The sequence below is a fragment of the Chroicocephalus ridibundus genome, chromosome 22, assembly GCF_963924245.1.
Source record: "Chroicocephalus ridibundus chromosome 22, bChrRid1.1, whole genome shotgun sequence".
Taxonomy (NCBI): Eukaryota; Metazoa; Chordata; class Aves; order Charadriiformes; family Laridae; genus Chroicocephalus; species Chroicocephalus ridibundus.
Window position 1 is genome coordinate 2293519 of NC_086305.1, and position 14418 is coordinate 2307936.

The 14418-nt window shown below is 56.0% G+C and overlaps 2 protein-coding genes across 13 annotated transcripts; one reads left to right on the top strand and one right to left on the bottom strand.

The window, feature by feature from the left end:
* Positions 1–1396: 1396 nt before the first annotated feature.
* Positions 1397–8810, bottom strand: PEX11G (peroxisomal biogenesis factor 11 gamma). Of its 12 annotated transcripts, none has more exons than XR_010073896.1 (5): positions 8294–8806; positions 8033–8211; positions 7539–7860; positions 2676–4676; positions 1397–1949 (listed from the first exon to the last, which is right to left on the bottom strand). XR_010073896.1 is itself a non-coding variant. In XM_063357655.1 (5 exons), the coding sequence occupies exons 1-5, from the start codon at positions 8705–8707 to the stop codon at positions 2892–2894; spliced, it is 2577 nt and encodes an 858-aa protein (XP_063213725.1). In that variant the 5' UTR covers positions 8708–8806; the 3' UTR covers positions 1397–2891. The 12 variants fall into 12 exon arrangements, 11 of the variants coding, with proteins under 11 accessions (XP_063213725.1, XP_063213724.1, XP_063213723.1 ...); XM_063357655.1 differs by having other exon boundaries at positions 1397–4676; positions 7539–7686; positions 7810–7860; XM_063357654.1 differs by having other exon boundaries at positions 1397–4676; positions 7539–7689; positions 7810–7860.
* On the top strand, positions 8764–14241 carry SAXO5 (stabilizer of axonemal microtubules 5). The gene is made up of 9 exons (XM_063357664.1): positions 8764–9289; positions 9809–9912; positions 10095–10189; positions 10281–10396; positions 10735–10853; positions 11053–11248; positions 12209–12294; positions 12823–13003; positions 14186–14241. The coding sequence occupies exons 1-9, from the start codon at positions 8764–8766 to the stop codon at positions 14239–14241; spliced, it is 1479 nt and encodes a 492-aa protein (XP_063213734.1).
* Positions 14242–14418: the final 177 nt, after the last annotated feature.

Here is a 14418-nt window from a genome sequence, read left to right on the forward strand (position 1 = left end):
AGGTAGAATAAAGGTGAAGGAGCTGTGGGCTCGCTCACCGGGGCGGGGATGATTTCTGCTGGCTCCTTGTCCCCCCGCGTCCTGTGCTGTCACTGGCCCCTGGGCTGTGGGTGCAGAGTCCTTGCCTGCCTCCTCTCCCGGCCGAGCTGGGAGCTGCTGGATGGTCGGACTCGATGATCTGAAAGGTCTTTTCCAACTTAAACGATTCTATGATTCCATGCTGCTGCTGCCCACGGTGCTCCTGGCTGGGGGCTCCTCTCCCCACCGCCCCCTGGGCTCGGCAAGCGCTGGAGAGGCGGCACAGGGAGGGGAAAGGGAAAAGGCCCAGCCTGGGGCTGAACATGGCGGAGGCATCAGAAAACAACAGAGAGCTGGGGGGGTTCAGCCTGGAGAAGAGAAGGCTCCGGGGAGACCTTCCAGCCCCTTCCAGTCCCTCAGGGGGCTCCAGGAAAGCTGGGGAGGGACTCTGGAGCAGGGAGGGGAGCCATGGGACGAGGGAGAACGGTTTTACACTGCAAGAGGGGAGATTGAGGTGAGATATTGGGAAGAAATCCTTTGCTGTGAGGGCGGTGAGCCCCTGGCCCAGGGTGCCCAGAGAAGCTGTGGCTGCCCCATCCCTGGAGGGGTTCAAGGCCAGGGTGGACGGGGCTTGGAGCAACCTGGGCTGGTGGGAGGTGTCCCTGCCCAGGGCCAGGGGGGCACGGGGTGGGCTTTAAGGTCCCTTCCCACCCGAACCGTTCCGTGATTCTATGAAAACAGGATGGAAATGAAGTCAGTTTATCTCCTTCAGCCACCAGCAGCAGGGCAGCTTGCTTCCTTCCAGTCTTGCCAGTTCTTGCCTGCACTAGCAGCTAGGAAGGGTTCTGACATTGATTTATTTAACGCCGAAATTGAACAATGGATCACACCCAAACCATGCCTCTGTGGTGAGACAGTCGGTTGCACCTTCGGTGCCGGTTTCCTCTGACCGTGCCGAATCCTGTCTCGTTCCTCCCGCCCTTAACAGAGCTGGGCCTTTCCCCCGCCCGGAGCTCGCAGCCCTCGGGGAGAGAAGGGGCAGCGCTTTCCTCCGGTCCTTTTGGCAGTGAGGAAACCCAGCTCTGCAGAGGATGACCAGGTAAAGGCAGAGAACAGCTAAATCTTCGCTGTTTTAAACAGATTTGCGCGTCCTTCAGATCTGGAAGGCAGTACGGAGCCTGAGCTTTCCCGAGTCCTGCTTTACAAAGATGGAGGAAGATCTGAGCCCCCTCCGGCCGATGAGGGTTTGGGCTCTCGAGCAGGGGCCGCTCTTCTGCTCTTCGCTCTTGCCAAGCGTTAGCTCAAGTGTGGGCTGGGAAAACTTGCAGCTGAAGCACCCAGAACAGGCAAGGGACACGGTGGATTTTATTCAGATTTATTGAAGCAGCTCCAGGCTGAGTAATAACACACACAACTGCTGTATATAAAAAAAATAAAATAGATGTACAGCACCAGCCAGCTAACCACGTACTGTCACATGTTAAGACACTTCAGGCAGCCGCCTCTGGCGCTGCCCGCGTTCCAAGTCACAGCAGACAGCAGCGCGCTCCGCAGCCTGCTGCCAGTTTCTTAGGAGCTTCTAGTAAATGTCGCTTAAACCAAAATACTAAATGAAAGAAGTAAAAAATATTCCTCTGGTTCCCGCTCTGAGATCACACGAGTTAGGAGAAAACTTGGAAACCTTTTGCCGTCTCAAGGGACAGCACAAGCTGCCAGCCCAAGGAGGTCCCTCCGTGCTTGTCCCCTCCCTGGTCCGAGCGAGGGGGATTTACGGAAGCGGTTCGAAGCCGGAGCCGCGTTGCCGTCCTGCTGCCGCTCACGAGCTCCGGGCAGGGGCTGGCGTCCAGGACAGCTCACAGACGCTGCTACTGCCCGCGTCTTCTCTCTGGATCCTCGGTGAAGTGAGACACTGGCAAAATGGGCTGTGAAGCCTGTAACGCAGGAGAAAGTCTTGTGAGCCCGGCGTGCGGCAAAGCCGAGACCGCTCGAACGCTGCTCTCCCGGGCTGACGGCTGCCTATTTCCCTCTACAGCCCGGAATTTTCTATAGGTAGCGCGGGATATTTTATCACAAGTTCACTGGGGTAGTGCGTCTTTTGCAAACAAAAAAACCTGCAGGGATCTGTGATTCACTGGCATCTTTTCTGCCAAGAGCCTTTAGAAAGGTTTAATTCCCGTTGCAAATTTTTAAAAAGTTAATGGCTGCGTAGCAGGAAAGAACCGGCATGAAAGGGACACCAGAGAATAATTAGAAGCGGAGAAACCCTGTGTTTATATGTAGACAGGGTTTGTCTTACAAATGCAATTACCAACCATTCTGGGACTAAATCCCAGCTATAATCTTGTTCTGGCACCAGCTCCCAGCCCTCGCGTCCCACAGGACATCTGGGTGCCACCAGCAGATTCCCCGTGGCACCAGGAGGAGGCAGCTGGGCTAAAAGCAGCCCGTTCCCCCCTGGCACCGTGCCATCCCCCCCCAGCCCCTTCGCACAACCCTCCACTCCACGAGCCTTCTGCACCGGGGACGACACCCAATCCTCCCCGCGGAGAGCATTCCCCAAAATCCTTGCATAGGCCAGGGCTCAGGGGAAGGGCTTAGGATGCCAGGTTAAGCATCTTGTTATTTATACTAATCTTCTCCCCGCAGCACTTCAGCACCTAGAGAGGCGTTCTCTCTCCCGCAGGGTTTTCGATCCCAAACCACCAGCCTGGAAGCGCGTTTCTGGAGCTGATGTTCGCGGGAGGCTCCAGGACAACTGCAGTCCGGATTCACGGGCGTCAGCCCCTCAAGGTTTAACCCTTGTGCAGCACAAGGTTATACAGAAGAGCTCTGGGCTGATCCCTGACTATTTACCTCCTTTGTCACACCGTGACTCAGGCTGACAGGTACTTCCAGGTGCTGACAAAGGCGGTGGGGATGAGGGAATAAGGCACCGTCGTGACGCTGCTCCAGGTGTCAGATGATGGGTCGTAGCAGTCCAGCGTTTTGCAGCGCTGAGCCCCGCAGTAGCCCCCCACCACGTACAGTCTGTTGCCCGACGTGACAGCACGGCAGCTGATGCGCTTCGCGGTGACGTCCCCGAATTTGGACCACTGGTAGGTGTCACTGTGGAAACGGTAAGCGGAGCTGGCGGAAAACTCTGTGTCCCCCCCGATGACGATGATGTGGCTGCCCACCACGGCGGCGGCCGTGTACCGCCAGGGCTGGGGGCAGCTGACGGGCACCGTCCAGCGGTTCTGGCAGGGATCGAAGCACTGCACCTTGGGCAGCTTCTCCTGGTTGGTGCTGGTGCCGCCGAAAACAAACAGCTTCATCTTGGCTCCCACCACGGCGGCGTTGCTCACGCCTTCTCGGAGAGGGGCCACCAAGGACCATTTGTCCAGCTGCGGGTCGTAGTGTTCGACTTGCTTGAGAGAGACGGAGGGAGAGGCCGGGAAGGCACCGCTCACTGCTGTGTGACCCCCCACCACGTACAGACAGTGGTCCAGCTCAGCGGAGCCGTGGCCAAACCGCGCCACCAGCATGGGAGCGGCTTTTGCCCACTCGTCGTGGAGGGTGTCGTAAACCCAGACGTCTTTGGAAGCGCCGTTCTCGGAGCCTTTGCCGCCGGTGATGTACACTTTGCAGCCGATGGCGCAGGCACTGCACTCTTTACGAGGGCTTGGGATGTCGGCACGAGGAATGATCTCGCGGGTTTTATGATCCAGCATATAAATCTTGTCGCACATGAAGGTCTGGCCCCCCAGCAGCAGCAGGGCCTGGCTGACCTTGCGGGGTCGGGCGCAGCACCCCGTCACCAGGCCATCGTTTTGCAGGATCTTCATTTTGCATCGTACGGCGTCGGCCACGATCTCCTCCCCCAGCTTGTGGCTGGTCACCAGCTTCTCGCAGGCCACTTGCTTCCGCAGGTAGGACTCGGGCAGAAGGGCCAGGCGGACAGAGCGCAGCAGCTCTGGCAGAACTTCATGGCGTCGGGGCAAATCGTACCGGATCCAACCTATAACAGCTTCGTAGACCAGCGTCTCATCCTCGACCTCCAGCTCTTCACTCTCCACCAGCTCCAGCAGCTTGTCTTTGGGCAGGCGGAGGAAGTCCTCGGTCTTGCAGAGCGAGGTGAAGTTGGCCAACGCCATCCTCCAGGAGAGCTCCAGCAGCCGCTCGCAGCAGTGGGCATCCGACAGCAGCAGCATGTTCAAGCAGTTCCCAGGGTAGAGATTCTTCTCCAGAAAGTCGGCCGAAGCATCCCGGATGTCCTGAAACTGCAGCATGTCCCCGGCCTCCAGCAAGGACTCTGCGTTCTCCTCGTTAATCAGCACCCGGGCGGAGTACGCGTAGTCCAGCAGCAGCTCCAGCACCTCGGGGTGCAGGGAGTCGTGGAAGTTGACTTCGGCGTCTCTGCTCTCTTTCAGGCCCCCGCTGAACATTGCCTCGAAGTAGCGGCTGCAGGAAGCCAGGACGGCCCGGTGGCAGTGGAAGGCCTGGTTGCCCGCCCGCAGCACCACGTCGGTGAAGAGGTGCCGCTTGCGGAGCAGGTTGAGGTGGGTGAGGAGGCTGTCGGCGTGGCCCGGTTTGTGGAAGAGGTGGATGTTCATGGAGCCGGAGCTCGAGCGGGATTTCCGGTTCTCGTGGCTGCTGACGGACATGGTGGTGAAGCTGCTCTGCAAGGGGAAAACCGGAGGGTCAGCAGGGAAAGCGGGAAGGCCAAACAGCCGTTCTTGGATTGCCCCAGCGACGTGAACCCTGCCAGCACGGCCAGGGGTGCGTGACACCCCGCCCCGCCAACGGAGCCACCAGCACCGGCGGGGGTGCTGCTGGGGCCGCCCCGGAGGGCGGCAGGAGGAGCACGACGGTGGGAGCACGGAGCCCGGCCGGTAAGCGGAGCTCGGAGCGGGCGTCCCGCAGCGGCGGGGCTCGCCCAGCGCAGACCCGGGGCACCGCGCGGTCCCGCACCGAACGCCGGTGCGTGGCACGGCCCCGCGGGGCACCGGGGAAGGGAGGGGGGGGGGAGATGTGCGGTCCCGGTGCTGCCCGCCCCGCCCGCGGTCCCGCACCCCCGCACCTGGCCGTGGCTCGCTCCGGGGCCGCCGCGCTCGCCGCTCGCCGCCGCGCCCCGCCGCGTGGCCGCCCCGCCGCCGGCCCCGCCCCCGCCCCGCCGCCACAGCCAATCAGCGGCCGCAGCGCGCTCCGCTCGCGCTTTGTGAATGGGAGCCGGGGGCCGGGCGTGCGCATGCGCCGCCCATTAACCCCTGCGCGCCCGGCGCCGCCGTGGCGCCACCCGGCCCTAAACGGGCCGTAAAAGCCGCGGTCGGGGCTGTGAGCTGGAGCCAGCGGCTCAGCCCTAACGGCCCTGCCGACAAAGGCAGGGCACGGCCGGAACAAACCGTCCCTGCTCAGCAAACGTGTTCCTGCGTGGGGCAAAGCCGGAGCTGGGCTGGGCCGGGCCGGGCCGGCGGCCGCAGCAGAAAAAAGGTGAAGAACCCCACGGGTTTTGGGGAAATCGGGTCTGTCTGTGCAAGGTCTTGTGCGCAAAAAGCATGAGTGCTGCCCTGGGCGGTCAGCAGCAGCCACCACAGGTGTTTAAATATTCTGTGTCAGTGGGAACCAAAACCGCTCTACAGAAAATACGAATTTCGGAAGTTTCTGAATTACCAGGTTTTGCTCTATCGTTGCACGTTTCAGTTCATCCTGCGCTTCGCCGGCTGCAATTTGAAATCTGTCAGAAGGAGCAGCAGCGGATGAAGTAAACGTGCTTAGGCCAGTTTACTGTGTCCTTTCTCTACACAAAAATCAGAAGTGTGGTTTAGTTTCACTAATTTGGCACCAGAGGTGCATGTAGTTGGATTATTTTTTTTTTTAGGGAGGTTAAGAATATAAAGAGAGAGAATCTGATTTCTTATTAAAAAACACTACATTTCAGCAGGGGCCTCTGCGGCCAGTGCCAGGACGGGGCAGTAGCTACAGCAGCAGGATGCGGGTGCTCTGCCTGCTCGGACACAAGACCTGCAGCGTGACTAGAGAAAAAAACCAGAATCTCTTCCAGATAATGCCTGCCTGCACTCCGAGTTGTACCAAAACCTATAAATCTGACCCCAAATTCTGAGCACAGCCAGGAAGGCATCCTCTGTGTCACTTGGTGGGGTGAAGGTCCAAATAAACAGCAAGGACGGGGCGCAAGATAAAGAGTATCGCTCTGCTCTTTGAACGTGGGCAGGAGATAGTTTCACGTGTCCGTGCCAAAAACAACAACAAAAAAAAAAGAGCTCAAATCTCCTGGAAATGGGGTCCCTGCCGTACTGCGTTGCAGAGAGCACCAGCACCGCGCAGACTAAGCAGAACTGTTTTCAAAAGATGCACTTCCATGACAATTGGTCAGGTGCTCTGAATTATTTCGGGAGAAGGACGGCTGGTAACAGATGGGGAGCTGCAGCCAACGCAGCAAAACGTTTTCTGTCGCCTAGGCACTCTGGAGCTTTCTAGAACCAGATAAAGAACATTTGCCCAGTTATCGGAAGCAACGATCACTCAAGGCCACCTTTGAAGCATTCGTCTTGTTTATTATTGGCACCGCCTAGAAATAGAACTGTAAAACTCATCTTGACATTGCTTTGATTGGTGCTTTGAAAGATAATTAATAAATTTGCTGCTGTTTTGTTTTTGTTTTTTTTTTTAAAAAAAAACATTCCGTTGGCTGCTGCCAGAGCCTGGTGGAAGAGCTCCACCCGGTGGCACTCTGTAAAGGCACAGCTGGAGCCTCAGCGCCTCTTCTGGTTTAACTGGAGTCTCAACTTCCAGTATTTCTCCTTAAATGAGTAATACAGAGTAGAAGAAAGCTTCGCAAGGCACTGCTTACAGCTGCTGCTTCTTTCTAAAGAAACACAACCATGGCAAACAAAATAACCCAACAACCTCCTTCAGCCGCTTGCTCCTGTTCGTGCTTGGGGCATCTGCTCTGGGCTCAAACACCAAAACATCTGACGGAGAAAATTCCATGATTCCTGGGTCAGCGGAGGCACAAAGTGCTGAGCCTGGAGCTGGAATTTGCAGGATCCATCCCTTAGAAGTTTTGCGCGACAGAACCATGGCCGTTCCTCTGCCCTAACGCTGGTTTTGTGCACTTTTAAGTGACAGCGAAGACCGGAGGGTTGCATTTGTCTTTTGGGACATAGGAAGGAAGGATGGAAGTGACTTTTTTCCCCTTCTATTTTACCAATCCTAGGAGATTTCTTGACTTTCAGAGGATTCACCTGAAATATTTCTCTGATGAAGAGTGATAAAAATTGTTAACCGCAAACAATCCTCTCTGTAATAGACATCTTGAGTACAGTCCCAATTACAGGATGTGTGGAACCACAATCATCGACATCAGAAAGTTAAAATACACCCTGCCACACTAAAGGCATTTTTACCATGTAAAAAATGGGCTCCTGAAGCTTGATTATGGTTTACACAGCTTCAGAATTTCCTCCTCTAGATGCTTGGTAGATACCAATCAGGGAAGATACGGTCCCCAGGAGACCTACTAGCCATGGAGGAAAGCGTCCAGCCCAAAGGAAGCCCGGAGGCAGCCAGTGGATTGCGTTGGAGAGATCTGCCATGTCTGTGAGGATGCTCAAAACTTCAGCCTTCACTTGGGCTTTCGTTTCCTTTTGACTCAGAGGCGAAGATGTACTGCTGGAAGCAAGTGTAATATTATTGATGGCCCATAATTCAATAATAATTGGCAATAGCTCACAAATGAGAACAGATACGTTTGGGTTAAAATAGCTGTATAGCCAAGGAGGGAAATCATACCCCTTGTGCTGCCTCAGCTTTCTTCTTAACTGGAACAAGATTCTCAGGGATCTGAAAAGAACAGAGTTATTTCTCCTATAGCACTGGAGGTTTTTTTCTCTAGCATTAACCACATCTGTGAGGAAGAACACCCTTCTACAGCTGAGAGGGGCTTAATTTTAGCCTGATTACAGGGAACACGGTTCATTCCCTGTCCTGCCTGCGGCCCCCCAGCCAGCCTTACCGCAGGATGCCCAGGAGCAGGGAGAAGGCCCAGAGCCCCATGCTCAGAGTCCACCACTTCTGAGAGCTGACGCGGAGGACGCCGGCGTCAGCCGCCCAGGCGACGTGCTCGCAGGGGTAGTAGAGCTGGTTGGCCAGGTTGCAGAGCACCGACAGCCCCCGCACCAGGCCGTCCTCGTCCTGCAGGGAGCACGGGGGACACACCTTGGTGCCTGCGGCGCGGCCGGGGAGCCTGTTGCTGCACCCCGTGCCCCGCGCTCACCTTGGGGCCCAGCCCGTAGCTGCAGCTGTAGCTGAGCATGGCGAAGTCGTCGAAGAGGCGCAGGGCCGTGCGGCAGGCGTTCAGCTGGGCCGACACGGCCAGGAGGCTCCCGGGCAGCCCTGACGGCGGGGCCTGCGGCCCGGCCAGCGCCCCCCCCGCCAGCTGACAGCCATAGCAGAGCGCACGGACCTGCGGAGGCACAGCCCGGTGAGGGCCCGTCCGCAGGGGGCCGGGCAGGGCCCCACCGGGCCGCCCCCGCCACTCACCACCCGGTCGCGGCCGCGGTAGGTCTCCAGCGCGGCGACCAGGCCGCTGAGCGCGCCCGCCGCCATAGCAACGCTTCCGGGGTGTGACGTCACGGCGCGCCTGGCGCTGGCGCGGGGCACGCCGGGAAGGTGGTGGAGCCGTCGCCATGGCGACGTGGCCTAGCGGCTGCTGAAGCCTATGCGAAGCCTCCCGCCTGCTCGGCCATGACGGCCCCGGCCATCCCGGCCCCCCTCACGGGCGTTCCCTTCCTGAAGGCGTCCCACATTCAGCTGGGGGCGGAGCGCTGGGCGCCGGGAAGCGCTCGTCAGCCATTTTCTCACACCCAGTTCCCCCCCTTCTGGGGGGTTCACCGGCCACCGCCGGCCCCGCCACCCTGCAGCGGGCGGGTGCTGAGCCCGAGGGGCGGCGGCGGCGGGGGAACCTGCTCGGAAACTCGCCTGGCGTTTCCAGAGAGGCCCCTGCAGCCAGTGGCCCCGTTTGTTCCCCCAGAGTCGTATGTCCGCATGCACACAGATCCCCGCATCCGCGTCCTCACCTCGGAGACGAGGGAGAGCTTCCCCTGTCCCCGCCTCCCCCTCCAGAGACCCCCCCTGCCCACGGCCAAGAAATGGAAGGATAACATTCCTTGTGGAGACAGGGAGAAAATAAGGCTCCCTCCTTCCATCTACACCGTCTCGTACCCAGCGCGCGAGACCCAGCCCGCGGCCAGGCCATGGCAGTCGCACGGGGGTGAGCTGCGTGACGGACCCGTCTGTCCCCAGCAGACCTGCCCCGCCGTCCTCGGCGCTGCGCAGGCACCAGGGTTCGGTGGCTCGGCTCAGAGCCATGCCGCGACCAATTACAGCTGTTAGAACTATCTGGGTATTTTGCTTTTTATAGCTGAGTAAACCTCATGCTCATAAAACAGGTTAATAGCGCTAACTAGAGCCACTCGCCAGCCCAGCTTTTGCTGCGCAGCCTCTCCAGCTGACTTCTTCAATTACCGCATCCTCAGATGCTGCAGTTTTTGCACCAGAGTTGCGTCGCTTCTGGTGCCACCGCACCCACGTTCTGCAGTGTTGCAGCTCACCTTACTGCAATCTGGCGTTAATTGCTTTGCCATTTCATTGCACAACGTGGATTCAGGAGTACTAAAATGCCAAAAGAGCAGCTGCCTGGAGATTTCAGCTCAGTAATATTTTCTTACAAGGGTAAATAGAGCATATTTAGAAATAACACCATTCATTTCCCCCTCTGGCTGTTTGGCAGGATGTGTTCCCACTATTAAAGGGGATGGACAGTCCTATTACGACACCTCTTATCAAGCACAGTTTAAGGGTGAATGGCGTCCACCTGCAAAGCCAAGTGAAAAGGTAACAGCATGATTTTGGGGGGGGACCAGGACACGGTTAAAGGGCAGCACATTCCCATGTTGAATTCTGGCCTGAAAGGGGTGGGATCTGTGCAAGTGAAAACCAGATGGATGGAAGGAGAGGGGAAACAAAGGGATTATGCTTTAAGTGGCTGTTCCGTAGCTCTCTTGGCTTCCCTTCAGCACGTGTCTCGTATTAAATTTGGGGAGCCCAGAAGCAGTGGATCTTTGAGCGAGCAGAAACACGCCTACAGTGCCCCAGAGAAGAGGACACACAGGTATCAACAGGAGAACCAGACGGACATCCCCAGGAACGGCTCTTTCCGATGAACATTGCTCGTTAAGCAGCTCATATCTGGTGTCTTGCAGAGCCTACGACAAGGAACGTGCTGCCTCCCAGATCCACCACACGAACCTGCAGCTGGGGGATGGTCGCACCAGATTCTCCACCTCGACATCAGAGCTCTTCCCGGTGCACAATCCAGGTAGGGTAAGTCTGTGACACACAGGCAGCGTGTGCAGACCACTACTGAGGTTTATGACAAGCTGAATGGTAGGTTTTATCACTTGGTTTTAGTGATATAAAGACATAATGCATTCATATAATATGTATGTAATTTTATATTTTTAATGTTTTATGTTTTTTATGTATTCAGCATCAGTGTTGTCACTGTGAGGCTCTGTTTCATCCTCCCTCCCCTTCCCTGGCAGGTTAAATAGCTGTGTTCGTTCCTGTGCTCTATTGCATGAGGAGAAGCTGCTGTAGCTATAAATTGTTCAGAGACTGGAGTGCTCTGACATCCTTCACTCTCGCTTTTCCCAGAGCCTGTAACTATTGTCCGTCCAAACAAATACGCTTCATCCATCCCCAGAGGTGATGAAGACCCTGAGAGAAATCAAGCGTTGGCAAGAACTACTACTACGCAGCTCTCCTACGCAGAGGTCTGGTCCCAGCTTTGCTGTGCGGGTGTTTCTCTGGTAGAGACCCTCTCTTCTTTTATGTACACTACTCTGGCACCTAACGGCGATGCTGCCGTCCCTTCTCCCCTCCCCGTTCTGGGCTCTGCAGGGTGTAATGTGCAACTGGGCGCCTTTCCCAGTTACAGCCCATTTCTGTTAAAGCAGCTCTTGTGTTCTCCAGACTGACAGGTGGAACCTCGCACCGAAGCCTGACCTGCTGAAGCATCGAAGCAAAATCTGCTTGGGAGATGAGCGTTCAGCCTCCCGTTTCTTCAGCACAACGCAGCAGGTGGACTATCAGCCGCCCCGCCAGAGCCAGAGGGTGATGGCAGACAGCAGGAGCCACCGTGAGAGCCACGTCCCCTTCAACCACCATGGTAAGGCCACGTTGCTCAGACTTGTGGTGCCAGAGGAAGCCTGCTGAGGTTCTCCTAGCTCTGTGCAAGGGACAGCAACGCCTGGTGCTCTGGGAAAGGAGGCAGCCCAGACACCTCGGGCTGGAGATGGCAGGAAAGCACTGGTGCAGCGTCAGTGCCTGTAGTAAAATGAGACCACTACCCCGGAACCAGGCAGGACAGCTGTGCTCAGCCCCATGTCTGCTGCTGCTGGTTCTCACAGCGCCTGCTGATCTCGGCACTTTCACTTCCCCAAACGACATCTCACTTATCAGCCATCTCAATGCCTGTGCCAGACATAGGCACTCACTGCCATCGTACAGCAATGTTTAGCATGTTCAGGTGACGTGAGTGATTTCTGGGATATGAACCAGTGGCTTGATCTTTCTCCCTTGCTACATTTCTTTTTAGAAGTTGTTTTGCATTTGCATTTGGGAGGAAGGAGAGGATTTTGATCAAAAGCTGGGCTTATGCAACCTCGGAAAGGGATGCGGTTAGAGCTGGTCATGGAAGGCATTAAGAAAATCCTCCTCTGACGTTGCCTCCTGTTTCCGATGGCCAGTGCTCTGCAGCTGAGAGAGGTCCCTCCATGCCATGTATCTGTTTTTAAGACATTTGTTTTACTAAATGTGGAACAGATCACAGTTGAATTGACCTTTTCCTTGGCCCCAAACTTGTGGAGCAGCTCCATAACTAGCATATGGAGTGATATTCCTATAAATTCCATGTGAATTTCTTCATTTACCTCCTCACCCTGAGAATTGTGTTCTGTCTGGGCAAAGGTTTTCAGCAAAGTGCTGACGGCAAAGCCTGTCTTTTCCTCTCATTAATGGAAACGCATGCAGATCTGTGACTGCAACTCAAACTGCAAAGCTTTTCTGATGTTGCCTCCTAATTTACTGGCTTGAATTTTCTTTTTATTTCAATTCCATCCGTCAGCAGATGAAAGTTCTGTCACAGCCACACAGGCCATGCTGGTCCCACACAGACAGCAGAAACGACGACTCTCCGAAGACAAGTTACAGCAGGTACAGCCTTAATAGGCTTGGATTTAGCACGGGGCGGCGTGTGGAAGCGGGATTATACCAAGCGAAGCTGTAGCCTCCCCAGTAACATCATCAGATTTGGTGTATGCTCTTGAGCCACTTGAGATGGGACAGCCACGCATCAAATCCCGTCTGCCTCCAGTCTGAAGTAAATGCTCTGTGGGGAGCAGAGTTGTAGCTGAGAAAAATCTCTGAAGGGGGCGGAAGGACAGGCAACAAAGTCCCTAAGTTGGAGGGAGGGGGAAGGTGAATCCGGTCCCCCCCAGAGGATCAGAGGAGGAAAACTGGCATGGCTAGAGGCGTCCAGCCAGGGTAAACGTCTCTCTGCACCACCAGCAGAGGAGACTGTGCATCTGCCAGAGAGAGGGCGCAGGCAGGCACAGACTGCAGCTGCCCAGCGGGGTGACCCCTCAGGTAGCAACACGGGGCGCAGATGTAGGGGCTGCCAGGTTCCACCTGCCTCTTCCCCAGCCCCATGTCCATCTGCTGAAAGCTCTTCTCTCTCCTCAGATCAAGAGCTCACACCTGGAGCTACCCTGGAGGGCACAGGACCTCTACAGGACTGAGCAGAAAGACGAGTTCACGCCCAAGTCCAGAAGCCCAGCAGAAATCCAAAAGGCAAACTCCCAAGTGAGCTGCGTGCCCCTGGGGACCCTGAAAGGATACTGTCCCCAGAGGAAGGTGCTCTTTGCACCATGATCTTCTCCCTTCTTCAGTGACCACCCAGAACTTGCTGCACTGTGGGCTGCGTACACATCGTGTTACCTGTCCTGATGCCCTGCTCTTGGCCTGTCTGTGTGTTATTACAGGGAACGTTTATTTCACAAGTTGAAAGAGGACACAAGAAGGTGTTGTGACAGCAAGAATAAACATGGGGAGATTAGCCCAAAGACACGGGTGACAGATCTCCCTGGATTGCGAGACCCAGTGAGTGCCTCTAGGCAAGCGCTGGGGCAGGAGGAAGCAGGTGGGGTAGGGGGAAGCTCAGAGAAAGGGCAAGAGATCAGAAGCAAAGTGAGAGGCACTGTCAGGGCTGGGGGCGGGGCTGGAATATTCCCTTATTATCTGTTTGTGTTTTGGTGTCAAGGCCTGAAACCAAAGGTCAGTGAACAGTCGGGCGGAGAGGCAGCCCTCCCCAGCTTATGATGAGTGGGCTGTTTTCCTAGAGGCGAGCTGGGTATTTTTGTTGAGTTGGTAACTCACGTGGGTTTCCTGAATGCTGAGCTTGCACTCACTCTGTTTGGGATACAGGTAATTTAAAGAGGGTAATTTAAAGTGTCGGCCAGTCAGCCCCTTCCCTGGGGAGGCCGAGTGAGCAGGGTCAGCTGCTGCCTTCTCACAGCTGCCGCTTCACAAGCTCTTCTCAGCCTTTTGATGCAGATGAGCTTGATTCACATGTGCTGTGAGCCAGCACCGAAGCATTTGAGCACGGGCTACTAAATCATTTCCAGTCGCTGCAGTTTGTGAGGGAGCAGTGGCTGTGACCACAATTCCCCTGTGCTTTCCTCTTGGGATTTGACTCTACATCCCTTGGGAAAAGGACAGTCTTTGCTCCATGTGTACTTCAGAGAAGCCGCGTACTCAAGTCTTGCAAATGCACACAGGCACCTCACATCAGTATTTTACACCGGTACATTGCAAACACCTTGATTCAAACACCTAGATCGCATCATTTGGTGTAGTAACAGGGACTTGCATCTGCTCCCAGTCTGCCCCATTAATTTTATGTGACCCTGAGGTGGCATCGCCACCTGTGCTCCCGCAGAAACAGCCACGGTTTACCGGGAATAAATGGTGAACATCACCCGTCTGGTGGAACCAGCTGGGAGGACCCTGTGGTTATTCGCTTTCTTTTTCATGTGGATTTTGATATAACTTGAGACACAGAAAGTAAAACTGGCTTTTGGGGTAAGGGTCTTTGCTTTCTAAACTCCTCTCCCACCCCTTCCAGCAATGCCCCAGGAATGGTTGATCCAGGAAGGCCAAACAGCCTTTCTTTGATTCCCCCAGTGACGTGAACCCTGCCAGCGCGGCTGGTGGTGCGTGACACCCCACCCTGCCAACGGAGCCACCAGCACGTACCAGTTGCACGTCGCCAGTGTCTGT

Excerpts from the sequence above, each read along its gene's own strand:
- PEX11G (XM_063357653.1), bottom strand. The coding sequence starts at position 8,707 with ATGGCGACGGCTCCACCACCTTCCCGGCGTGCCCCGCGCCAGCGCCAG. Across the intron at positions 8,212-8,293 it reads GCTACGGGCTGGGCCCCAAG|GACGAGGACGGCCTGGTGCG; the intron begins GTGAGCGCGGGG and ends TGCTCCCTGCAG. Across the intron at positions 7,861-8,032 it reads CTGCTCCTGGGCATCCTGCG|ATCCCTGAGAATCTTGTTCC; the intron begins GTAAGGCTGGCT and ends TGTTCTTTTCAG.
- SAXO5 (XM_063357664.1), top strand. The coding sequence starts at position 8,764 with ATGACGGCCCCGGCCATCCCGGCCCCCCTCACGGGCGTTCCCTTCCTG. Across the intron at positions 9,290-9,808 it reads GCCATGGCAGTCGCACGGGG|GATGTGTTCCCACTATTAAA; the intron begins GTGAGCTGCGTG and ends GCTGTTTGGCAG. Across the intron at positions 9,913-10,094 it reads CTGCAAAGCCAAGTGAAAAG|CACGTGTCTCGTATTAAATT; the intron begins GTAACAGCATGA and ends GCTTCCCTTCAG.